The sequence below is a fragment of the Pogonomyrmex barbatus genome, unplaced genomic scaffold, assembly GCF_055798465.1.
Source record: "Pogonomyrmex barbatus isolate J1 unplaced genomic scaffold, ASM5579846v1 scaffold21, whole genome shotgun sequence".
In the NCBI taxonomy this organism is placed as follows: Eukaryota; Metazoa; Arthropoda; class Insecta; order Hymenoptera; family Formicidae; genus Pogonomyrmex; species Pogonomyrmex barbatus.
Window position 1 is genome coordinate 475,529 of NW_028297118.1, and position 27,586 is coordinate 503,114.

Below are 27,586 nucleotides of genomic sequence, written 5' to 3' on the forward strand. Positions count from 1 at the left end.
CAGCAAGAGCCGTGTTTTGATGCGACAGTTGATCGCGTCTGATGCGGCCGTTGACAGTATCGCATTATTGTCCTACGTGTAGTGTCGATGAGTACGCGTGTATCCCCGGTGTACTTGATATTTTGATTGCAATGTGTTTCGCTTTTCGGATATTTATCGATATTTTATACGATATGTTTTATTTCCGGCGCGAATATAATTAATATGGTCGGGAGCACGAATGGAAGGTAGGCTGTCTCTCCGGCTGAGGAGATGAGCTTATGGTATTGCAACTCGGGATTTAATATTAAAATTAATGTGCGTAAAGTGCCTTGATTTTAAATAGGCTGAGACAAGTAACTCCCTGCCCCGTGATTCTGTCTCTAGCGCTTTGGCGGTAGGTTAGCGTAAACGGTCGTTCCCGTTGTTGTAGCCCGAATTACTTCCTACATTATTTATGCTATTATTTATCATATTATATCTTATCCTCACGATCATTCTCGAATCTCGGAATAGCCAGTGCTATGGAAACGCCGGCCGGAAATGCAAGCATGCAAAAGCAAGTCTGCAAATTCCAAAGCAGAGCGCGAACGGAATTGCGAGAGCGCGCCGTTTTGACTATATATGGTCCGATTTAGAATTATAACGCGACACTACTAGAATAACTATAAAAATGGTCGCTAAATCCGAGAGCGGGAGGGTGCAGTCACAATATGTAACAGGGCAGTTGTACTTCGTCACGGCCAGTCGTTATCAGTAATAGCGAGATTCACACACATTGTCAAAAAGTCATACTAATAAATCAGTACTACTTAATAAAAGTGAGTAATAATATTTAACCAAAAGAACCTTCCACTTATGATCCTGCTCGGAGTTTTAATTCCTAAGGTTCGGCGAACCCGACTTTCCTTAATTACAATCTTGTAACCCAATCCGAGCTACAACACCGTTTGGGCACAGTAGCTCCTGTGCTCTTTTCGCCCGTTTTAGGATTTGCGAAAGATGTGATTCAACTCTAGACGTTGCTTAGGTAGCTGATCATTAGAAAAAGGTTCTGTCTTTCTTCACAAAGGCGAATTTATATCCGAATCAGCCGATATTTGGTTTCGGTCAGTTCCAATTCGGCCGAATTCGAGTATGGATTTAATGGAACATATGTTTAGATTCTGCGAACGATGTTTTGGTTAACAATCGGAATCTCTCGGTTCGGTGACGTGAGGATCTACGTATACATTGGCACGTGAATGGTGAAAGATTTCGCTCGCTTGCGACGCGGTGATCGACACGGTAGTTTTCCGGCGGTTTTCTCGCCGTGCCGATTCTTCGACGAATGATCGGTCAAGGACTATCATTTATGAACGAAAATGGAAGTTCCTTATAAAAAAAGTGCAACTGTACTTTGCATTTTTTACAGATTTTTACAATCAACACTTTAATATTTAAAATATAAATTTATGTGCGCACTTTGCATATTGTAGAATCTTAAAACTTACATTAATTCATATCCAAAGTTTAAAATAATTATTATATTAATATGGCCAATAATAATATTTCAAGAATGAATATTAAGATGTCTTAAAGACGATTAAAAGATATACAGAATATCCTAATATCTTTTGAGATGTCTGAAAACAGAAAGACGTCTAAAAGAATGAAGTCTATATCTTAATTTTAGACGATTTATGGGATGTCTTGGATGTCCTATAAGATACTTTTTAGATGCTTTAGTATCGGTTCACAATAGTGATTTAAGCTTTAAGAACTAAGAAATTGATCGATTATGAAAAAAATAACCAATTATGATTATTCAATTTCTTATGGCTTAAAAATTAAATATCTGTTGTAGACCAAAACTTAGATGTCTTACAAGATGTCTTTTAAAACGTCTTTCAGACATTCCATATGTCATTTTTTTTAGACATTTTATATGACATTCCAGATAGCACAGAGAATCGCAAAAGTAATAAAATAATTTTGTTACGAATCCCCAAATTATAAAATGTATCTCTCTTGAGAGATCTCAGCTGAGATCTCATTTTGGCTCATTTTCCCTGCCTAATATAATGCCTTGAAGATAAATTCATAAAAGTGATGCTAGGACGTCTTTAAAACTTTGCTAAAATTGTCTTAAAGGCATCTTTTATTAATTTCAAAATAATAACATACTGGGTTTTGCTAAACAATAAAATAACGGTTAGGAAAGTCAACAAACTATAATAGAATAGCTATAGATAGCTAAATTCATTTTAATCAAAAGACACTAAATAAATTAATATACCATGTAACAAACGATAATGAACGATGCAAAACGTTTCGACTTTTACTTTAAGTCTTCTTCAGCATGAATATGACTCCAATTATGACATTAAAAAATAACGTAATTATATAATAAAACAGTAAGAATTAAATTTAATTAAATTATAAGAAATAAATTGTAACGGATCGTTACTATTTGTATGTAGTATAAATATGTATATATATGTATATATATATATGTAGTATATATATGTATATATATATATATACACACACGTGTGTGTGTGTGTGTGTGTGTGTGTGTGTGTGTGTGTGTGTGTGTGTGTGTGTGTGTGTGTGTGTGTGTGTGTGTGTGTGTGTGTGTGTGTGTGTGTGTGTGTGTGTGTGTGTGTGTGTGTGTGTGTGTGTGTGTGTGTGTGTGTAGATATATATCACAGTACATACAGTAGCGCAACTCGCTGTCGGCACCTTTGATGTTGGCGTGTACGAAATTGAACTGCACATGCGCGAGGTAAATAAGTAACCAATCATAGATCTGCTCTTCGTTGCTGCACTAGACTAAAACTGACTGCACTAAAATGTTCTATCTCTTTCACTAAACTTTAAATATATATCTATTTCATTTTAAGTAAAATGAATGTATGTATATACATTGGTATATACATTAGTTCATTTATAAAAAATAAAATTCATATCACTGAATTTTTATTTCTCTTTCTCTTCCTTTTATTATTTCCTCTCTTTTTCTAATATATTGTATACTAGCATTACATTTAATATATAAATATAAATTAAATAAAAATGGTATAAATATGATATAAATACGTAGCTAATAATAAAAAATATTCTATAGACAATATACAATATTAAAAGATATCTATTAGATTCGGAAAAAATTAACGGAGACCGACTGGATTTGAACTCGGGATCCCTCGTCTACCAATCCGACACTTAGTCTGCACGATCACGACGGCTCCTCTCTGTTAGCTGTTTATATTCTCTTTCATGACCACTTACGGTCGTCTAATTCTTACAGCTCGGCCATTCTGGTATTACATTCGTCCCGAATGTACCGAGTCTATCTCTATCGGATTTTTATCCGAAACTTGGAGCTTCTGCTCCCGACTTCGATCACTTCTTGAACGACCGACACGACTTTGGAGTACTACTCCGCGACTTTTTCCGTTCACTTTTTGAACGACCGACACGACTTTGGAGTACTACCCCCGACTTTTTTCGTTCACTTTTGAACGATCGACCTGTCAGGTAACTGTTTATATTCCGAATCTCTTTCATGACCGCTTACGGTCGTCTAATTCTTACAATATAAATATCAAATATGAACTATAAAAGTAAGAAAATAATTTAAAAAATATACATAAATATATATAAAAATATATAAATATTGATTAATAAAAGGAAAACTATATTATATTATCATCTTTAGTAAAAAAATTATATAAAATATGAAAAAAATATTCAACATAAGGAAATAGTATATAAAAGAAACATAAGTATTTATATAATATTACTTTAAAATAAAAAAATTAATGTAAATATTAATGTATATATTTCTTAAATTTATAAGATTTAAAAACTACAACTATATTTATAAAATTTAGAAAAAATACCAAATTTAATGAATAAATAGAATCTAAGTATATAATAGTAAAAATATTTTTGTATGGAAAAAGAACAATTTATTTTAAAAACATTACAAATATACTTATATATGCAATTACAATTAGATTAAATATAATGTCCATTTACTTTTAGAATAAGAACGAATAATTTTCAAAAGAAGTAACGTTTTTTTTATTTTCAATATTCCAAATTTATAATACAAAATAATAATAATAAAGTAATAATAAATAGTAATAATAAAAATAAATAGTAATAATAAAACATTCTAATAATACAAAAATTTCTATCCTAATTTTATATATAATTTCAAACTTATCGTCAGCAATATATATATAATTATACATATAGCTTATACAACTTTAAAATTCTCTATCTTCATTATAGTTTTTTATTTATTAATGCAACTCCTGGCGCGAAAAGCATGGGTACCTATTAATAAAAAAAAATAGATTTTAAAATAAAAAGAAATATAAATATCTTTTTTTACATTTCAACACAATTGTAACACATAAATACATATAATAAAGAAAATAGATAAAGGCCATATGTTGTGCACAAGAAATAATCCAAAAAGTCAGTTTCTAGACATATTTTAATCGTAAAAAGTTAATAATAATTGAAATAGTAAAATAAGAGTAAGCTTAAGAAATGTTACATGCGTAAATGTTACATGCGTAAATGTTACATGCGTAAATGTTACATGCGTATATGTTACATGCGTATATGTTACATGCGTAAATATTACACGGATATATATACGGGTTACTTCTTCTCTCCTAATTTTCAATCATTTGTCCGCACCTCAAGAAGGAAAGCAAGAGAGAAAGAAGTCTCCTATAATAATTAATACAATATAATTTTATAAACAATATAAATCGCAAGCATAAACAGCAAACAGTAAGTATTAATAAAGAATCATAAATCATCACATACATTTGACTTGAAAATTAGTAAAGAAAAATTAATAGAAAATTATTTCGAAAACACACTTATAAATTAGAATTAAAGTATAACATGCATAGTAAAAACAAGACTGCAAATACACATGCATATGAAATAGGAAACATAAAATAGAAAACTCTAACGGAGCATCCGAAAGATGCTCCGTTACTAGCGCGCGCTAATGCGGACCGCGCCATCCGAGGCTGCCCGAACACTCCCGACCGCGACCGACCGACACACGCGCGCCGACAAGCTGTCACGCAGCGATGACGTGACAGCTATTGTTACATTAACAAACTGTCGCGAGCGCCGAGAATGCAATCGCGCCCACCGCTGACAAAGCGGATTGCGGCAAGCGATATTTTATCCGATGAATTATTATTTTACCAAGCGACAGCGAATTGTGCTAATCGCGCAAATATGGTGTAATCGTCCGACATGAAGCAACTGTTAACCGGGTTGCGCGGCCCTTACGCGGAAAACCGCCGCGCGACCCAGAAATATACCGCGAACGCTGACGAGCATGTTGATGATACGGCAAGGACCGGCCGCCCGGAACAGGATAAAAACGGGAGACCGATATGAGGAGAGGACTCGTCGAGATCCGTGTGCCGTCACGTCTGTCGCGGTCCGAACTAGTAAAGACAAACTGTATTAAGTTTTAATAAAATTTATTCAAATAAAGAAGAAGTAGTGAATGTGTCTTCTCCGCCGACTCCTGGACCGATCCTTCGAAACGACCCGCACAACATATCTGGTGGCAGCGGTGGGATCGTTTCGCAGCTGTACCCAGTCATCTGGAAGGAACAAACGATCGGAAATCAAGGAAAAGGCCGGAAAAGAAGTCGACATCCCTGCAGCGAGAAAGAGCCGGTAGAGCCACAACGCAGAGCATATCAGTGACACCGGAGAAGCCACGACCTACCGCAACAGCCAGCGCCGCGTCACAAACATGCGAATTGCGAGCGTAATGTAAGTTATAGAAAATTAAGCCAAGCGCATTAGATAGCGAAAAAAGCGTGTAGGTAGATGTCGAACGAGGGAGTTAACCAAACTCCTGCCCAAAGAAACACGTCGTGGCTACATAGTGCGTCAGCCAGCCGAGCGCTCAGCCCGAGCCCTCCGAGCCTCGAGCAGACGGAAAATTCACGCGATCCGCGCGATAACGTACGCCGCGATTTAAGTAATTATTATTCGGACGATAGTCTGACGAGTCAACCGGAATTACATCCGAACATTGTAATTGAACGCGTGTTTTCGCTTAGTGACATAGATAATAGCCTACTACCGAGTAGTGAGAGACGCGACGACGCTCTATTACAACCGACAGACGCAAGATCTAACCATAGCGACGGCACAAACGCAAGTAATCCTAGCCGCGGAGAATTCTCATTGACATCTTACGACAGTAGCGTGTTCGATCCAACCGAATTTTATACCGCTTCACGAAACATAAATCCAGCGGAAATGGCAAATCAACCCTCGGGCACACCGTTAAAATCGATCGCGGAAGAACAAGTAGTAAACAAAGAATTGGACGACGAAGTAAAAAGGATGAGAGCCACTTTAAGCCAGGCGCACTGGAAACCTGACCCGGCGGAATCTTCGCACGACGCGCGAGATGCAATGTTGGTCGAATTGATAGAAGGCATGCGAGCACTACAGAGCCGCATAAGCCAACTAGAAGTCGTTAATTACGATCGGAGTGCAGAAAATGACGAACCGATAGAAATGACATACGGGCGTACACGAGACGATGTCCGAAATTCGCGAGATCCCGCACATACGTTTATGAAATTGAAAGAAGCCCGCGATATGATTCCGGAAATGGACGGATCATCGCGGAACCAAGTTCAAAAGTTTTTAAATGCAAGCACGTACGCGATGAGCGAAATAAATCCTGCCGACGAAAAATCATTATTAAAAGCGATCCTGTGCACGAAACTAACAGGGAAAGCCATGCACGATTTCCAAACGAGGGATATACGCACGTTCATGCAACTGAAGCGCGAGATCGAAATGTGCTATTTGGCAAAGCGTAGCACTACGCACATTCAGCGAGAGTTTAATATAACCCGTCAAAAACCCGGGGAAAGCGCGCGAGAATACGGACTCCGCGTTGACAAACTAGCCATGGAACTCTATCAATCTATGGTAGAAGGACGCGAGCACACCGCGGAACAACGAAAGGCAATCCTAGATACGATACAAGAATTAGCCCTAGAAAATTTCCAACTAGGATTACGCGACGAGATACAAACAATAGTACGATCCAGGAACTATACGAATTTAACAGCCGCGATGCTAGGCGCGACAGCCGAAGAAAAATTAAAAGGTAGCCAACCTATAAAAATGTATAATAACGAGAAAGCTAGAAGCAACCAAGAACAGTATAGAAATCGAAATCAAAAACTGGAGTGCCACAAATGCGGTAGGCTAGGACATTTGGCGCGCGACTGTCGTTCAAGCCGATACATAAATAAATATCCGCTACCGCGAGCCGAACGACCGACGAACGTAAATAATATTGAGAAATACTGCTCGTACTGCAAAAAGGCAGGTCATAAGCGCGACGAATGCTGGTCACTGAACGGCCGCCCGAGAAAGGGGCAACCGAGACGCACGAGGCAAGATAATGAAAAGGAGCGACAAATAAATACCGCTGTAATAATGAAAAAGAATAAGCAGCAAAGGGAGAGCGATGACTTATCGTTCACAAGCAGTGGCGACGACGAAGAAGAAGAGAAACCGAGAACAAAGATAACGCGAACCGTACGCGAGCATCAAGTGACACAGGTGAATACGCCTCACACAAACGCCACGTTAGACTTGATTACCCTGCCGATGCGAGAGACAAGAAAGGGAAAAACAAGTTTCCTCCTCGATACAGGCGCCACTTTGACATTAATAAAAGTGGGAAATTTAAAGGGAAACACACTAATGCGCGAAGAACGTTTAGCCCTAACCGGAGTTACGGGCCACACGATACACACACTCGGAAAGATAAGAGCAACGATAATGCTAGGAGACCGAGAGATACGGCACACTATGTACGTGGTAAGAGATGACTTCCCAATAAATTATGAAGGGATACTGGGACTAGACTTTTTGAATAAACAACAAGCGAAATGCGATCATGGGAAAAAACAAGTCCGTATTGGCAACACAACTTTCAAACTCTATCCGTACAAGAAAACCATGCTAACGCCTCGCAGTGAAACCATAATTCAGGCAATAACCGATAGGAATAGCATTGGAATAGTAAATGCAGTCGAAACCAAACCCGGAATCTTCATAGGAAATTGTTTGGTCATACCGGAAGAAAACGTATGTCCAATAAGTGTGATAAACACCACAGGAGAATCCGTGGAGATAACAACGCCGCTAGTCACGGTGGACGAGATAAGGACAAAAGACGCCGCACACATGTATACCATGGAGGTGTCAAGTAACGATACAAGCGACGAGCCCATTCAAGCTCGTAAAGAAAAACTGCACAGACAAATGCGAACCGAGCATTTAAATAAAGAGGAAAAGAAAACCTTGCACCAGATTTGCGAAGATTTCTGTGATATCTTCCACCTAGAAAACGATCGCCTATCGTACACTAATGCAGTAGCACATGAAATAAATACGCGAGCAGATAGCGCGCCGGTGAATGTCCGACCATATAGATTACCAGAGAAGCACAAGGCAGAAGTAAATAAACAGATAGCGAAAATGCTGGACGACGAGATAATCCGCCCCAGCACGAGTCAGTGGAACGCACCCTTACTAGTAGTACCAAAGAAAATAGACGCATCTGGAGAGCGAAAATTACGAATAGTTGTGGACTTTCGGAAATTAAATGATTTAACAATCGGCGATTCTTTCCCGCTCCCGAATATCACTGACATACTAGATCAACTAGGAAACGCGAAATATTTTACAACATTGGATTTAGCATCGGGATACCATCAAATCCCCATGCATGAGGAACACAAACAAAAAACAGCATTCTCCACACCTTACGGGCACTACGAATTTAATAGAATGCCTTTTGGACTAAAAAATGCGCCTGCAACATTCCAGAGACTTATGAATTCCGTATTAACCGGATTACAAGGCCTCAAATGCCTAGTCTATCTAGATGATATCGTAATATATGGACCAAATTTGAAAGAGCATAACAAAAGATTAATTGAAGTGTTCAAAAAACTGAGAAACTACAATCTGAAACTACAACCGAATAAATGTGAATTCTTAAGAAAGGAAGTGACATACTTAGGACACATTATCTCCGAAAACGGTATAATACCAGATCCTGCGAAAATAACGGCCGTAGCGAACTTTCCAATACCAAAACGGGTAAAAGATGTGCAATCCTTCATAGGATTAGCCGGATATTATAGAAGATTCATTGAGAATTTTTCGAAGATAGCAAAACCCCTGACAAAACTAACAAAAAAGAATGAGAAGTTCGTTTGGACAGCGGAACAACAGAACGCATTCGAAACATTAAAAGAAAAATTAACGACCACACCAGTTCTAGCTTATCCGGACTTCACTAAACAATTTATAGTAACGACAGACGCATCCGGATATGCCATCGGAGCAGTATTGTCGCAAGGGCCAGTAGGCCAAGATCGACCAATTGCATACGCAAGCAGAATTTTGAATAAAGCGGAACAAAACTATAATACAACGGAGAAAGAATTGTTAGCCATAGTATGGGCCGTCAAACATTTTCGACCATACCTCTATGGAACAAAATTTCAAATAATTACAGATCACAAGCCATTGATCTGGCTATTTAGTATAACAGATCCTGGTTCACGATTAATCAGATGGAGGCTCAAATTAGAAGAGTACGACTATGAGGTGATACACAAGGCAGGTAAAGGCAATACAAATGCTGACGCGCTCAGCAGAAACCCGATCGCGCCTGACACACAGATAAACAGCATCGAGCGCGACAAGGAAGAACGCGAATATAATAAAGAAGACAAGGAGCAAATAATGTACGAATATCATAATGCCCCCCTCGGCGGACATCAAGGCGTAACACGTACCGTAAATCGAATACGACTAATGCACAATTGGCACGGACTAATACGAGATGTGGAAGAATACATCGCCAAATGTGAATACTGCCAGAAAAACAAGCTAAGCAAGAAAACCAAAATGCCTCTAGTACTGACCGACACGGCAGAAAGACCGTTTCAAAAATGCGCCCTGGACATCGTAGGACCACTCACGGTTACCATGAAAGGAAATAAATACCTACTAACATTTCAAGACGACTTAACAAAATTTAGTAAGGCAATACCGATATCAGATCAGGAAGCAAACACGATTGCCAAAGAATTCACCACAAAAATAATATGCGAATTCGGAATACCGGAGACAATACTGACAGATCAAGGAACGAATTTCGTCAGTGAAATGTTCAAGGATGTATGCACCCTCTTAAAAATAACGAAAATTCAAACAACCGCGTACCATCCTGAAAGCAACGGAGCCCTGGAGAGATCGCACAGGACTCTGATTGAATACCTAAGGCATTATATAAATGAGGATCAAACCAACTGGGATGAATGGATCCCATACGCGATGTTCACGTACAACACAACACCGCATACAGCAACGGGCTATACACCTTTCGAATTGATGTACGGGCACCAAGCAACATTACCTACGGCCCTGGCAGCGCCGCCGAAACCATATTACACATACGATAACTACGCGCAAGAATTAAGAGAACGACTCAGAGCCACACAAAGAGTAGCAAAAGAACATATTCGCGAAGCAAAACAAAAGGCAAAAAACTATACAGATAAAAATACGAATACTAAAATTTTCAAAGTAGGAGATAAGGTCCTCCTGCATGACGAAGCAGTGCGCAGAGGACGTTCGAAGAAATTGGAAGCACCATGGATAGGTCCATATCAGATAATTGAGAAAACCTCTGACGTCAATTACAGAATTAAACAAAAACGAAAAATTACGACGGTGCACGCGAACCGACTCAAATTATTCATCGAAGATTAAGCAAACAACGCATACGAATAATTACCCGCAACAAGCAAAAAGCAAAAGCAGTAAAATAAAGATAGTAATCACAAAGATAGCATAGAAAAAAAAAAAAAAAAAAAAAAAAAAAATATACAGGACTCACCAGTCACGAAGGACAGCGACGAACCGTTGCCCGGTGGCAACACAAACCCGCACCCGCAACGGGTCGCGGGGGTAGAGCTCCTCGCAGGCGGGTTGAGGGGGCACAGGAGACCTCTCCACGCACGCTTGAAAATGGGGACGACGCTCCCCCGTCCAAACAACCGTAGTCGGCCACCTGGACGACATCCGTACAGCAACCCGTAGGGCCGCCAGGCGGTACGACCGCCGCACACACTCACTACACATTATTGGGACATGGTCCCGCCCGCACCTAGTGCACTGCATGACGGAAACTTGATGAAACACACTTAACAAACAAAAAATCGTCTACGACACGCGATAAACCACGGTCGACGGCAGACTGAACAATTTATAATATTAAACGTAGCGCATAAAAAATGCACGACGAGGATTCACGGAAAAGTAACCTGAACCTAAACTTGCAGGATGCTCCTTATGTGGAGAAGAGCAGGACAAGCGACACCTGACTCTCAGCATAATCTTGACTGGGAATTGTTCTCGCACCAGCCAGGAATCTACTACGAAGAAATCGGTCAGCTGAGACAGGCTGAATCGGCATGGAAATTAGTGATAAAACTGAGCGCAAAAGAATTAGAGATCAGACATCAGCAATTGCAGGACTACATGGAGGAAACCGAAATACAGTGCCGAAAAGTAATAGGCAACGCACAGTTAGGTTGCCGAAACATTATGAGAATAATAGAAAGAAAAAACACCAAATTGATCACGCTGTTGACACAAGTAGAAACGCTATACAAAACGACTGACAAACGACGAGGACTGCTGGATGCGGTCGGGTCGGTCAGCAAAATATTATTCGGAACGATGGACGCCGACGATCAGAAACTAATAGACGAACAACTGCAAACGTTACGAACAAACGGCAAGGTACTGCAGCACGCAGTAGCAAATCAAATAAAAGTAATTAACGCCACAATAGCGCACTTGGACGAATTAGAAAATACTCTAAATTATAATGAAAATCTGATAATGAGTGCGACGAAACGACTAGAACAACGATTGACCGAGTCAACACTACAGGCAGACGTAGACGAACACTTATTAATCCTGACAACGATAATGAACGATTTAACGAAGGACACGGAAAATGTAATAGACTACCTGACATACGGGAAAAACGGAATGATACCGACACGACTACTACCTATCAAACATATAATAACAGCCCTTAAAGAAGCGGCTACACAATTACAAATGGGATTACACTTTCCTTTTAAAATTCAGATTGAACACTGGCAGACCATACACACATACATCACTTTTAGCGCATATTCAGATGGTCCATACATATACACAATCTTGCGATTTCCGGTAGTAGCATACCCTACATTTAAATTAGTTAAAGCAATACCACTACCAGTACACGATCATGCGAATGTATTCGCCTACATAAAAATAAACCACCCTTTGTTAGCTATAGATAAAGAGAATCACCACTACAAATTACTAGAGGAAGCAGAGTTAGAACGCTGCATACGAGAAACAAACACATACACATGCGAACAGAACTTCGCGACATATTATGCGGAAACAACAGCACCATGCGAGGTGCAAATATATACACATACACCGGGACAGCTCAATTACTGCGAAAAGAATCATATGATATCTAACACACCGTTGTGGATAGCATTGACGGAGGAGCAAGCGTGGCTCTACTCCACGGCACACAAGCAAGAAATTAGCGTTAAGTGCGAAAAGCAAATAGAAGAGAAAATTATATTAGAAGGAACCGGAAAAATAAAACTAAAAGATAATTGCAAGCTAATCACACCAAATGTAATATTAAAAACACGAAAAATTGAAGGAATAAAATATATTCAAAACTACCTCCCCGAATACAATATAACATTAGAAATAAAAAATAAGGACACCGATAAGAACAAGCTAGCGAAAACCGACACGTTACGACAAATAATTAAGAACCCCGTAGATTTAACCAAGTTAAGCATAAGTCTAGAAGAAATAAGAGAAACTCTAGAAGATAGCGATTATAATTTACTCAAAAATAAATACACTGTATACTCTATGGGAACAGGCACCTGCGTAGTAATAATAACTATAATAGGATTAATAACATGGCGCATAAACAAAAACAAAAATAAAAAGCAGAAGAAAAGCGAGACCGCACAGAGGCGCCGCGACGATGCTATGTTATATTAGTCATAAGCACACGATTATATTACAGTCACGCGACAACATATGTAAACTAACAAGTAAGATCACCTTCCATCGAAGGGGGGGAGGGATGCCGCGAGCGCCAAGTAAGGGACACATGAAAGCCGAACCCCCATGGTTCCCTTCCATCACAGGGGGAGGGATGTCGCGAGCGCCGAGAATGCAATCGCGCCCACCGCTGACAAAGCGGATTGCGGCAAGCGATATTTTATCCGATGAATTATTATTTTACCAAGCGACAGCGAATTGTGCTAATCGCGCAAATATGGTGTAATCGTCCGACATGAAGCAACTGTTAACCGGGTTGCGCGGCCCTTACGCGGAAAACCGCCGCGCGACCCAGAAATATACCGCGAACGCTGACGAGCATGTTGATGATACGGCAAGGACCGGCCGCCCGGAACAGGATAAAAACGGGAGACCGATATGAGGAGAGGACTCGTCGAGATCCGTGTGCCGTCACGTCTGTCGCGGTCCGAACTAGTAAAGACAAACTGTATTAAGTTTTAATAAAATTTATTCAAATAAAGAAGAAGTAGTGAATGTGTCTTCTCCGCCGACTCCTGGACCGATCCTTCGAAACGACCCGCACAACAAAACTAAACGGTGACACGTGGCGCGGATACGGGTATAAATACTCGGCAAATTTTAAGACGAAGAACCAATCCTATCCGCTCCTCCGACCTGTCCAACACAGACAACCGTTCCGACCAGAACAGCGAGAGAAGATTCTCTCAGCGAATACTGAGCATTCTCCGTATTCCTGTTCTATCCTTTCTCGAGAATTCGGAGTGTTCTCAGCTTTCTCGCTCTCGCAACGAATACCGAGCATTCTCGATATTCTTGCATCTTCCGTCTGAGGAAAATCGGAGTGTTCTCAGATTTTCCTCCTCCCGACAATACCGAGAGTTCTCAGTATTGTCGCTCCATCTCATCTCGAAAGTCGGAGCGTTCTCGGACTTTCCCGCGACATCCGCCCCACGTGTCACGACTAGCGTCAACGGTTCCCTAGCAACGCACACGCGCGGGCCCGGTTGCCTGGCAACGCGCATACCGATACGAACCCGGCATCCGACGAGCGATCACCGAGCGCACGTCCCCGCGTCCGCGCCTAGAGATAAAAATCCGAGCGCGCAGGGACGTACCGTTACAAAACAAAAGTTATAAATGTAAAATATTACACAATTTTCTACTTTTTATATTAACACTTTTTCCACATGTCTTATTATGTTGGGACAAAGTATAATACGCATACGTATAAATAATTTTATTAAATAAACTTGTGGAAAATTTGGACATGGTAGTTCAAAAGATATAGTCTGGGCAAGTTGAAATAAATAATTACCAATATTTTTTTGGAAACAATTACTTTCAAAATTAGTGACAAACTTTTCTAATTTGTGAATGTAAGAACAAAAATTGTAACTTGCTACTTGTAAATTTCCAAATGGATTTTCTTCTGTGATAGTAAAAGATCGAAAAGAAGTATATAAACTGTGTCATCTATAACAGTCTTGTTTTCATTAAGATAAATAGTACATGTTTTCACATGTATGTATGTATTGTATGTATTTCTGAACATTTTTTAATCAAGTATCCGCATACATATCTAAACGCATTTTCTTCCGGTAAATTCATATTATAATAATCATGATTCGGGATATCTAAAATCGGACGCGCAGATGTGACTGAAGATGGAATGAACACAGAAGGTGATGAAGAACTTGAACATGATGTCTCAATTAAATTTAACATTGTATCAGTGTCTTCAGCACAATTTTGCGTATCTGTATGTTGCAAAACTTTCATGCTGAACAATTTTTTTAAAGCGCGAGTAAACTGTATTGATGTAGGATTCAAACAATTACCGCCCTGTTGTCTAATGGAACCAAAGAAATTTTCAATACAGTCTTGATTTATTCTTCGTGTGCGTAAATGTGGAAAATCATGACATTTTAATTTCTCCCAGAATAGCATTACACTTTTAATTGTTATCTGCCAGCATTCAAAACATTTAACTTTAACACGTGCATTATTTTCATTAATTACATTTACACTTTTCAAAAAAAAAAATTGTTACGTCCGGGGGACTTCACGAATTCTTCTCTTTCGGGCAGAAAAAAATTAACGGCTGCTAACTTATAAACGGAGCACTTCGAACGATCTAAAGAAACCCTAAATAAACAAAATTTCCTCTTGAGATATATCTTAATATAAAAAAAAATTCTTGGGGTAAACAGCTTTGTCGACACCGACAAGTTTATGACCTATCAATACAAAATTAATATTAACAAAAGTTGCAAATTCCTAACGGATAAGAAACGCGTCGGATCGTTCAAAGGTGACACTCCCCAAATTGGTGGGGAAACAAAAAAAAAACGCCAGTCAAGAAGAAACGATTAGTGGCCGTTGGCGGCCATACCAATGAACGATTGAGAGTGTGGACTGGCGGGAAAATTTTTATTAACTAATTCTATTATTCGTTGGGAAATCTGGAAATATAAAAACAACCACAATTCACCGTTCCCCTTCTTCCTCTATATTCACAATTTTCCTAAACTATCATTCGACAAGCCAACACGGAAATCCATCACGCCCTCAGATACTCCCACCCCTTCGGAACCCTTTAAAAACCGCGACTTGGAGCGGATCGCTCTCTCTTCTTCCTACTTCTCATCGCTCCATTCACGGTCGGGACCATCCGAAATTGTCAGTTAGAATCTGTGCGCGATTCTTATATTTTCGTGTGATTCAACGATCCAGCCTGGCCATTGCATTTCTCGACCATCACCAGCGGCCGCTACAATAAAAGTAAGTCCAACTTTATCATTTTTTTTTCGCGGTAACTGGTAGTTTGGTTCGCGACCTCTACATATTTATCTCATTAAAACACTCCAACATTCCAAATTGGCAAGCCGCCGATTAACTCGGTGAAGCTGCCTCCCCCGATTCCACAACATTATATTCCACAACCTTCTAACCTGGCAAGCTGCCGATTGATTCGGTGAAGCTGCCTTATCTCGATTCATCAATTTCTCTTTCATCTGACTCTCTTTTACATAATGAACCAAACGAACGCCATCCCGAATAGACGAACGAAACGGGCATTGCGACACCGTCAGGAGAAGTCGAATAAGCGGATTCGTCGCGAAACCTGCCACGCCGAAGAACTCGCGGAGCAATTAATAGAAGTAGAGCCGGGGCTAGCCAACATCTCGCTACATCAATACGCCTCCGCCCTTCGCTCCGCGGCCGAATTCGAAAAACAGTGCACTCCGGAGAACTTCGACGTGGAGAAATTCTTTGATCTCGTCCGCCAATTTCCTCGCTCTCCCACTCATCCACCTCCTGGCACCTTCTTCATCAAAAGAAGGTTCAAACCCGACAGTCAATTTTGGAACCAGATCTCCAAACACCAAATCACTGATACCATCCCTATGTATATTTCCCGTAATCCTCTTCCCTATCTCGTCCCAGTCAAGGCTTTCCGCACCGCGCACCCTAATCCCCCGCCACACCTGCAATCCGATCCCATTGACATGCTCGCGATCACCAATTTTTTACCCCAATTAGAACAATTGGGTATATAAATCCAGATTTTCCTTTGTCTGCCGTCATTTTCAATATTTCAAATTTTTATGTATAAAATTTTTCTTTTCTTTTTGTAACCAATATCTTAACTCTTTTGATGTACACAAACAGAACATTGTAATTCATTTTTATTTATTATTATTAAAATTAGTTAACCCGAATTCCGTCTTAAATTTTTTTTACCCTAAAACTTGACCCCGCGCCGTTCCCGGCTCCCTGAGGATCGCACTAGGTCCATCCCTGGTAAAAGAGATTCGGTTCTCTGATCTAAAAACAGACCACCGATAGCGCGGGCGCAGGCAAGGGTAATAACGTCGCCAACACTGACTCCGATCCCTGTCCCCTTAACGCGCGTTCGACTCGCGGATCGGCCTCACGACGTCGTTCCGCGAGAACAGAAGAGGTTCCGTGCGTCCACCCGAGTTCTCCTCCTCCTGACGAGAGATATTATCTTTCGTCCAGAACCACGGACGTAACAAAATCATTTTTTCTAAAAATTGAATTTGTTTTTGGCTTCCGATAAATACTTTTCCATATTCTTTGGGACTATTTATTGTGGAAGAATTGAAAATATCAAATAATTTGTTAAAATAAACAATAAAATCAATTGTTTCCACTGCTTCACTAGAAAGAAAATCGAAAGACATTTGTGTCACACATTCCCGTAGCTACGCGATTACTAAAAATTTGGACGGCATATTTGATTTTCATTTTTTGAAAATTGGTAAGTTCGATATGATTTTTAGTTAGCTTAGGAGCGGTTTTCATTCATTGTTTACTGTCTCTATTATAAAATTCCACAATATGAGCCCATGACGCAACTTTGTTCATTCTAAATTGTATTCGATGTTTGTATAAATTATCGCGTGTTCTTTTCATTTGAGACGTATCAAGTATATATAATATAATATTTCTAATTCATCAACAAGAAGAACAGAATTTTCGGTTGAAACGCCCAGTTCAGGAAACAATTGCATGAAATTAGACTCCATATCCGAAATTAAAGCACAATTGCACCACAACCTTGTAATTTTCGAATAATGTCAAATATAATAGACTTTAACACATTTGATTTACAGGTTGTTTTCACAAAATAAAAGCAAACTGGAAGTTTCCAATCTCCTGCAATGCTGCGTGCCATAACAATAAAAGCATTTTTAGCAGATTTTGCTGATTTCACATTACCCGTATCTTCAAATCCTATAATTTCATCTTGTGATATATTGTAAAATAAATGAGTTTTTAAACTCATTTCGTCCACGCATAATATACAATGGCGTTCTAAAGGTAATGAATTTAATTTTACGAATAAAACTTCAAAGATATTATTATTTATACCGAGTTTAACTTGACATGTTTGCGTGAATGATTGAAGACTACGAATAGATAGTAATGCGAATTGTTTCTTAAGTTCTCGATAATTTCGTGGACTTAAAAAATATAATCGTAGTGCAAATTGTTTAAATTCGGAAGTATATCTTTTCCCATGTTTACTTTTAATTTGGGCATCAACCTGTGTACATAAAAATTGTGCAATATTTGTGAGTAATAACTTACAACTTAGTTGACGAAGAGTTTCATGTTCTTCGAGATCTTCTTTATTTTTTCTTGTATCCATCTTCTCTATTTTTCTTTGAAGCCATCTAATTCTTTCGCGCAGCATTTTATTTTCTGCTTGTAATTTAGAATTCCGCTCTCTTAATTTCTTCTTCTTTGGAGTTTCTACTTGAGACTTTGTTTGAGAAATGCGTCCTGCTAGATGTGTTCCTACACAACAGAAATAGAATTACATTACAAAAACATATTGGAAAAAAGATATAATTATAAAAGTAAAACAAATATGTACATATGTATAAATATATATATAAGAAAGATTAAGTATCAACTAAAGTATATATATTATGAAATACTATTATACATTAAGTTTTTTGTTTTATGTTTTTGTTTTGTTAAAAATAAGTTAAGAGAAAATAGCAAAATATCTCTAACGTAAATATAAAATATAACTTAAAATATATTTTAAATATACTTTAATAACTAATTAAATATTATAAATTTTATATCTTTACAAATAATATAATTAAAATGCATTTATATTATTAATTGTATATAAAAACTTACGGTTTAACGATCTCAGCATCTGTATCCATAAATAATATTGATGATTGGATATTGCTGAAACATATGACATATCTTTTTAATATTTTACTTTATCTAGATAAAAAATAAAATTGTTTAGTTGGCAATAAAATATAGCAGCAAAAACTAACATTAGTATTAGTAAAAACAATATTTATAAAAATATTTATGTAAAAATTAGAAAACCTATTCGTTTCTTCTTGTTGACAATCTTTGACAATCGTTGATCTTTGAAAATCGTTGACAATTTTTTCTGATACTTTTGTCACAAGTGTATCGCTGTAAATGTTATAGTATTGTTTTATACATTATCAATTATTGTTTATAATTGCTTCAAAAAAAGGAAACGTTATTTAAAATAAAAAATGTATTATTTACTTTGTTCCAAAAAATATTGTCGGTATAGCATCAGGATGAAGATTTGCTCTATTTTTGCCGATTTTATACCACTTTTCTTCAAAATGCAAGTGGCATAGTTGCGATGAGTATATTCTGGATCCATTACTTCTAAATCCAATCTATCAGAAGCACGTATCCATTGCATCCATTTATATTTTACCAAAAGTTGTTAATAAACAAAAAATATAATACGTATACATAAATAAATATATAATAAATAAATAAATATATTTGAGAAATAAAAAGTTAAAGATACACACACACATACATACACACAAATAAAACATAACTAAATTATACATGCTTTAAAAAAAAATTAAAACAAAATTACCTGTCATATTCTTTTGGAAACGAAAAAAGTGTCTTTTTTCTATAATTTTATTGTTGCATTTCTTTGCAACACATCATAAACTTAATTTATAAGTCGACATTTTTTCCCCTTGTATTTTTCTATAAATTGTATATACCTTCCAAGAAGTAGTGCAACAAAGCTAAGATGAAAAATTTTTCTTCTTGGAGAATTGAAAATCTGTATAAATTTTTATACAGATTAACTATTCTCCAAAGAAGAAAAAACTCTTCGTTTTCAGTTCACTTTATCTTCTCTCACTAATCATTATTCACTGAACACTGAACTATTCACTAATCAATATTCAATATTCACTGAACACTGAACACTCCTATTTATTTTCTTTCACACGCCTTTTAACAGAGTAAACTATTTCACTTCTGAGTGTCAGATGTTTGCTCCTGCCAGTTTTGATTGTTGGGTATTTAAATAACAGAGAACGCTATAGAAAAACCCGAGAAGAAGTGTGACAGAAAATCAGTTACGTGATTGGTTACTTACATAACTCGCGCATGTGCAGTTCAATTTTATACACGCTGAAATCAGGAGAGTTGCGCTACTGTATATACTGTGTATATACCTGGCTTATTTATCCTGCGTTACCTATTCTGCTTGCACGCACGCCGCTCGCACTATTTCACTCGCTTGCATATACATCGCATACGCCATATCGCTCATGCTATCTCTCTCACGGTGCCCCCACGTGATACCGACTTCCCACCGCCGGACCGACGGCGCAGTGGGGAACGTCGGCCGAATATATAAGCCCGGCCGGCCGAGACATCGAGACCAGATCCCATCCTGCGATCCGACTTCTGACATCGACCTGACTAGTACCTATTACCTCTCGAGGCCAAGATTTCGAGATCAAGATTTCTTGGCTCTGCCGGGTTTCGCCGACTCCTGCCACCATTCTTCGGGTTAAGGCTTCGCTTAGTCCTGTCGGGTTTCGCCGATTCCTGTCACCACTCCTGAGGTTTCGCTCAGCTCCACTGGGTTTTGCTGGTTTACGTTGCTCGATGTGACACTCGGTCCTTCCCGCAATAGCCACCCAACCTGACATCCAACTTGACAACATTAGCTCGTAAGTGCATGTAAATACCGCGCGATAGAAATAAGTCCGCTAGTTATAATCGCACCTTAGTATTAAGCTCGCTAGTCATAAGCTTGTAACTCTAAGTTCTCTAGTTATAGTCGCGTCGTAATCACGACTACACGCCGCACCTGCCTTGTGCTTCTCACCGCTTTGCGTCTCCGTTTTGCATCTCCGTTTTGCGTTTCCGCTCTGCGACACTACAACATCTCCCGGCCTTGCACTCTGTATCTATCTTTCTCTAAATAAACTATCTTTTTGCTGCAATCTGTGATCTCGTAAGCTTAAGTCTCCCCTCCTCTCGAACCCGGACACCGACGAGCCGATCCGAGCGTTGAGCGAGGTGACCGCGTTACAAAATGATCAGGAGTATGTAAACGAAAACAGTATGTATGAAAAAAATTAGTATATAATTAATAAAAATAAATACATAATTAATAAACAAAATTAATAAACATAACGTCGTTTCGATTTTATATTAGATCATCCTCAGTGTGATAAAAATTAAAATTAATCGAAAACAACTTGACTTGAAAAAACATAACAATCCTAACAATACATGTCAATACATAAGGAAAACTTCGTACATTATTTTTCTGACTAGGCATATTCCGTCGGTAAAAATTATATAAAATAAAGTTAAGAAACATGGTTATAGATTAAAATTGTATGCGGATATAAATTACACAACATTTGGCAGAATCGATGATAAAAAAAAGTCGAAAAATCAAATTTTTGCTTTATGATCCGATAAATTGATTGTTGAAATCGATATTGCATCAGAAACTCTGTGTAGATGTATCATAGCAAATCTCCAAGCAAAGATAATACCATGTTGGAATACCATGCGACGTCACAATTAAAAAATCGAAAGTTAGTCCTAAATAATCAAATCAAACAAAAAAGACTAGTGAAAGTTGGCATCGACAAAGTAATTGAACATGAAGTAATAACATATAAAAATAAGAAGAAATGTGATAATAAAAATGACTAGAATTATGACAAGCAAATTACAATATCTTGGAGACCACCAGTGTTGCAAGTTGAAAAATAGGAAATTACAATATAATATCGCACGATATATGTTAGTTACAGACTGAACTCTGTGAAGCAATAAGACAATGATCGACCTTGTACAAAATAAAGTAGCATGATTAGAGGGGGATGTAATGTTAGAAAGGAGGAGGAAGATGGTAAATTAAGGAGAAGTAACAATTAGGTAAAAGATCCGTATCGCTTTGTTTATTTAGGCCATGAGTTTGTTTTTTAATATAAATCATTTCCGAAACTATTCTTTTATTCCAGAACGGTTCTTTGTCCCAAATTTTAATATCCCAATTGAACTCGTGATGCAATTCTGTTCTATGAATTGAGATGACCGAAGGGGAACTATTTCCTTTGTTAATATCTCGGAAATGTTTATTAATTCTTGTTTTAAGTTGTTGTTTTTGTTTGGCCTACATAAGTGGCATCGCATTCTCTGCAGCTAATTTCATATACTACTTCAGAGCATGCCATCGGATCTAATGTGTCTTTGCCTGTTTTAATAAATATGCTGAGGGAATTGGTTATAGAATATGCTAGTTTTAGATTGTATCTATGCTATCGTTGCTATAGCTATCGTTGAAAATTTTTCAAATACATTTTTTACGTAAGGAACTGAGAAGAATGATTTGCGAGGAATGACATTTTCGGAATTCTTATTGGTATTTACCGAAATTACTATTCGACATCTGTAATTTTATATGTGAAATGTTAATTCGATTATTCATCGTTGTAAAAACAAATTCTAGTGGGTAGTTATTTAGAAGAATATTAATAGAATTTACTAAATTCTTTGTGTAGAATTCAGGATGGGAAAGAAAAATTGTTCTATCGACCATTCCGAAAATGACGCCTCTTTTGTGTGCTAGCGAGTGTTTATTAATTTTGTTTATTAATTTATGTATTTATTTTTACTAATTATATACTAATTTTTTTCATACTGTTGTAACGTGGTCACCTCGCTCGACGCTCGGATCGGCTCGTCGGTGTCCGGGTTCGAGAGGAGGGGAGACTCGAGCACAAGTGGCGGCGTGAAAAAGATAGTTTATCTAGCGAAAGAGAGATACAGTGTGCAGGGCCAGGAGATGTCGCAGTGTCGCTGGTAGCAAAGCGGAGACGCAACCGGTTGGCGCAAGGCAATGAGATGCGCAGGACAGGTGCGGTGTGCGGTCGACAACGGTCGATTTACACGGCGTGGTTACCACTAGGGGTCTTAAGATTACTGACTTATAACTAGCGGCCTTAATCTCTATCGCATGCATTTACGAGCTAATGTCAGGCGGGACGGTTAGGTATTGCGGGCAGGGTCGAGTGCCACGTCGAGCCCTGCTTTCGCAACGGAAACCGGTGACACCCGGTGGAGCTGAGTGAAACCTCAGCCCGAGGAGCGGTGGCAGGAGTCGGAGAAACCCGACAGAGCTGAGTGAAACCTCAGCCCGTGGAGCGGTGACAGGAGTCGGTGAAACCCGACAGAGCTGAGTGAAACCTCAGCCCGTGGAGTGGTGACAGGAGTCGGTGAAACCCGACAGAGCTGAGTGAAACCTCAGCCCGTGGAGCGGTGAAACCCGACAGAGCTGAGTGAAACCTCAGCCCGTGGAGCGGTGATAGGAGTCGGTGAAACCCGACAGAGCTGAGTGAAACCTCAGCCCGTGGAGCGGTGATAGGAGTCGGTGAAACCCGACAGAGCTGAATGAAACCTCAGCCCGTAGGTAGAGAAAGCCGAGCCAAGCGAAACCTTGGCCCCGAGAGGTAGTAGGTACTGGTTAGGTATCAGGAGTCGGATCGCAGGATGGGATCTGATCCCGATGTTTCGGCCGGCCGGGCTTATATACCCGGCCGGCGTTCCCCACTGCGCGCCGTCGGTCCGGTGGCGGGGAGTCGGTATCGCGTGGGGACATCGCGAGCGAGATAGCGTGAGCGAGACGGCGCGTGCGACCTATAGGTAAGCGAGCGACTGCGATAGCGCAAGTGGTATACGTGCAAGCGGGATGGGTAGTGCGGGGTAGTAAGCCAAGCGTTTCTCTGCATGTATATATTTATGTATGTGTATGTATATATATATATATGTATATTCGTAACGGCCCTGCCGTTACACTGTTTTCGCTTACATGCTCCTGATCATTTATTTTTGAATTTAATAAGCGCCTTCTAATAATAAATTTTAATTAAATTATTCCAACACAATTTTTTAACGTCTGGTATAATTATAAGAGACACATGCAGTAGATCTAACACACACTCGTTGACATTGTCACTCATTAAAAATGTAATGTTAAATACATATATAAAATGAACAGATTTTATAAAAAAAGTAAATAAAAAAAACATATAAATTAAAACCGAATCTCTTTGGAAGCGAAGAAAGCAGAATCAATAAAAGCTAAATCAAGTACAAGTTTATGATGTTCCATAGTAAAAAGTAAAGGTGTATATAATTAAACAATTAAATAAAAATATATTAGGTGTACAAAAAAGTTCTGAGCTTTAGATTTCATACAACCGAAATAACAATTTAAATTTTATATATCTTCCCGCCCTTTTGCGGTTTTAAAGCGTTGACATTTGGCAAATACCATTTGACATTTTCTAAAATACCATACGGTTTGGCGTTTGATGCACATAACCTCAAAAATCAATAGTGTTCACGATGGCAATAACAAAAGAGCATATTCGATTTTCCATCCACTTCGTGCTTCATCTGAAGAAAAATGCTGCTGAAGCCACTGCAATGATTTGTGCTGCATATGGAGAGAACGCTGTAAGTCATACTACATGTAAAAGATGGTATCAAAAATTTTGCCAAGGAGATTTCAGTCTTGAAGATGAACTGCTGGATGCCCTCAAAAGTTTGAAACGGACGAATTGCAAGCTCTGCTGGATATATACTCTGCGCAAACTGAAAAGGAGCTTGCAGAACAGCTTGGCGTTACGCAGCAAACCATTTCCGTACGTTTACATACGATGGGAAAGGTTCAGAAGGAAGGCAGATGAATTCCGCATGAATTGTCCGAAGACAACAAAAATCGTCGGCGTGATACTGCACTCACTTTGCTTTCAAAGTTCCGGAAAAAAGATTTTCTGCACAAAATCATTACAGACGATGAAAAGTGGATTCTTTATGATAACCCTAAACGTAGAAAATCATTGGTTGACCCTGGTCAACCTTCGACATCAACACTAAAGCTCAATATCCACGCCAAGAAGGTTTTGCTCTGTATCTAGTGGGATTGGAAAGGTGTGTTGTATTACGAGTTGTTACAACCGGATGAAACAATCACGGCAGACCGCTACCAACAACAATTGACCAATTTGAGCGATGCATTAGAAGAAAAGAGGCCATTTACTGGCCAAGGACGTCGTAAAGTGATCTTGCTTCATGACAATGCTCGACCATATGTTGCGAAAGCGACTCAGGACCATATCTTTGCGTTAGGCTGGGAAGTTCTCCCGCACGCGGCGTATAGCCCAGACATGGCGCCTTCCGATTACTACCTATTCCGATCGCTGCAGCATCATTTGGCTGATACACATTTCATGAGATTTGAAGAGATACGAAAATGCATTGATGACTTTATCGCTTCGAAGTCGGTGAGTTTCTATCGTCAAGGAATTCGCAAGCTACGAAAGATGGCAAAAGGTCGTTGATGCAAACGGGGAATATTTCGCTGATTAATATTTTTTTGTTTGTTTTTGAATAAAGATTGAATTTTACAAAAAAAAGCTCAGAACTTTTTTGTACACCGAATAAATTGCGTTAATTTAACCATTAAACGAAAGGATAATAAGAAGAAGTATAATAAATTACTTATGATATGTTATTAATCTAGATTCAACGAGAATGAGCAAAGAGAGTAATGAGATTCCTATTTAGATGATAGAGAGCAGACAAATGAGAATAATTAAAAAGCAGCAATAAACGCTTTGGTTTTTAATGAGAGACATGTGAATAATAGTTTTGAGTTGTACAGCGCTCTCTCTGGTAAAAAAATTGGCGCGAATCATTTGTTGATATCCTTAGACGCGATGTCGCTGTTTATGAACATTCCACTTGAATATACATCCACTTGAAAGCATTAAAAAATGAGGGATAAAAACTATTGCACCTCTGAAGGATTTTATCAAAGTTGTAAAGTTCACGCTGTCATCGACTTTTTTTACGTTTTGGTGTGATTTATAAACAAATATTCGGTACACCAATGGGGTCGTCTCTGTCCCCCATAATCGCAGATTTGATCTTACAAGATCTAGAAAATGCAACGATAAATAGAATTGTTAATTTCCCACTTTATTACAGATACGTTGATAATATTTTATTAGCGAGACCGGCTGATTAAATTAGCAATATTTTAAATACCTTTAACAATTTTCATAAAAATTTGATAAATTATAATTTACTATTGAACAAGAAAAAAATTGTAGCATAAGTTTCTGGATCTTTTGTTGGAAGTGGTTGATAACACAATTATTATTGATTGGTTTCACAAAGAGACATTCTCTGGACGCTATTTATCTTATTTTTCGAACTATCCATTGAGTCAAAAGATTGGAATAATATATAGTTTAATAGACAGAGCATTTATATATATATATATATATTTATTTATTATATTATCACACTCGCGGCGGGTTCACTCGCGTCAAGAAAGGAAGAACAATTTGGGAAAAGAACACAAACTTTAAGCACAAAGCTCAGGAGCATTAACAAGAACTTTCACAATTAATTATTATTATTCTCAATTATAATCCGCATTACGGTTCAAATTCACCCGCCGACTCTCTCGCTACAACAATCCCTTGGCAATCGCTTAGCGACCGCTTGACAATCGCGTTGGCAAAGAACGATCTTCACGTTGGAAATCGGATAGCGTCGAGCGGAACATTGCTCGATCGTAACACTATCCCCCTCCTCTTCGAAATTGTCGTCCCGACAATTCCAGAAAACTTCTCCGTAGAAAAGTCGGCTTCTTCTTCCATGATGAAACTCTTAGGGAATCTGTCGGCTTCCTGCTCTACCCCGAGCTGCTGCTGCGGGTTACCGAACGCCGAATCAGTCTCAAACTTCACCCTTCCCGGAAGTTCCGTGCCGCTGCGAGGTCATCTTCCCTCTTCTTTCTTTCTCCATGATGTTCCTTTATCTTGCGCTTGTGTCTTGCGCATTTCACACTTGAATCTTCAGACAAGGGGGGGAAGCTTCCGTGAACCCTTTCGTCCTTACGGACAAGTAAGTCCCCGCCTCGGCATTTGCCCTAAGTCCCTCGGAAAAACCATGGTTAAAAAAAACCGAGGGCGAGACGAACTTCTTAAAAAGAAAAAAGATCTCTTTAGCCAGATGTCCGGGCAGTAAGCAGAAGATCTTCCTCTCCACGTTTTTTTGCAACTCCTCTTCATGAAATACTTAAAGAAAATAAAGAAACAGAAACAGTAATTTATAAAATAAGAACATCTTTCAATTCAATATTTTTCCTTCTTTGGAAAGAACAATCGACTTCTTCACAGGCTCCGATGAAAATCACGACCCACTCTAAAACGCTTCCCTGAAACGGAATTCACACATCTGAACGAGTTCCCCCTCTAACAGACACTTAAAAGAAACTTCGAAGATCATAAGACTCCCTAAATTATTTGATTTTTCTCCTATCTAAAATCGAGACATCGAAGCCTGTGCCAAACTTGAAAAACGTATGCGCGTCCGTCCGATAATCAATTCGTGTCAAAAGAAAACTCATCATAAAAGAATTTTCTTTAACTGAAAAGCGCGCAAAATCAAATAAAAA

General features: G+C 38.7%; 1 protein-coding gene, 1 long non-coding RNA gene and 1 pseudogene across 2 annotated transcripts in view; 1 reads left to right on the forward strand and 2 right to left on the reverse strand.

The window, feature by feature from the left end:
• The window catches only part of LOC148936460 (uncharacterized), a 275,063-nt gene that overhangs the window by 52,655 nt on the left and 194,822 nt on the right, over window positions 1-27,586 (reverse strand). The window lies entirely within an intron of this gene.
• On the forward strand, window positions 5,052-13,805 carry LOC148936462 (uncharacterized). The gene is made up of 2 exons (XM_089077987.1): window positions 5,052-5,793; window positions 11,424-13,805. Exons 1-2 carry the CDS (start codon window positions 5,774-5,776, stop codon window positions 13,180-13,182), a joined length of 1,779 nt encoding a protein of 592 aa, XP_088934113.1. The 5' UTR covers window positions 5,052-5,773; the 3' UTR covers window positions 13,183-13,805.
• On the reverse strand, window positions 17,333-19,757 carry LOC148936463 (uncharacterized; annotated as a pseudogene).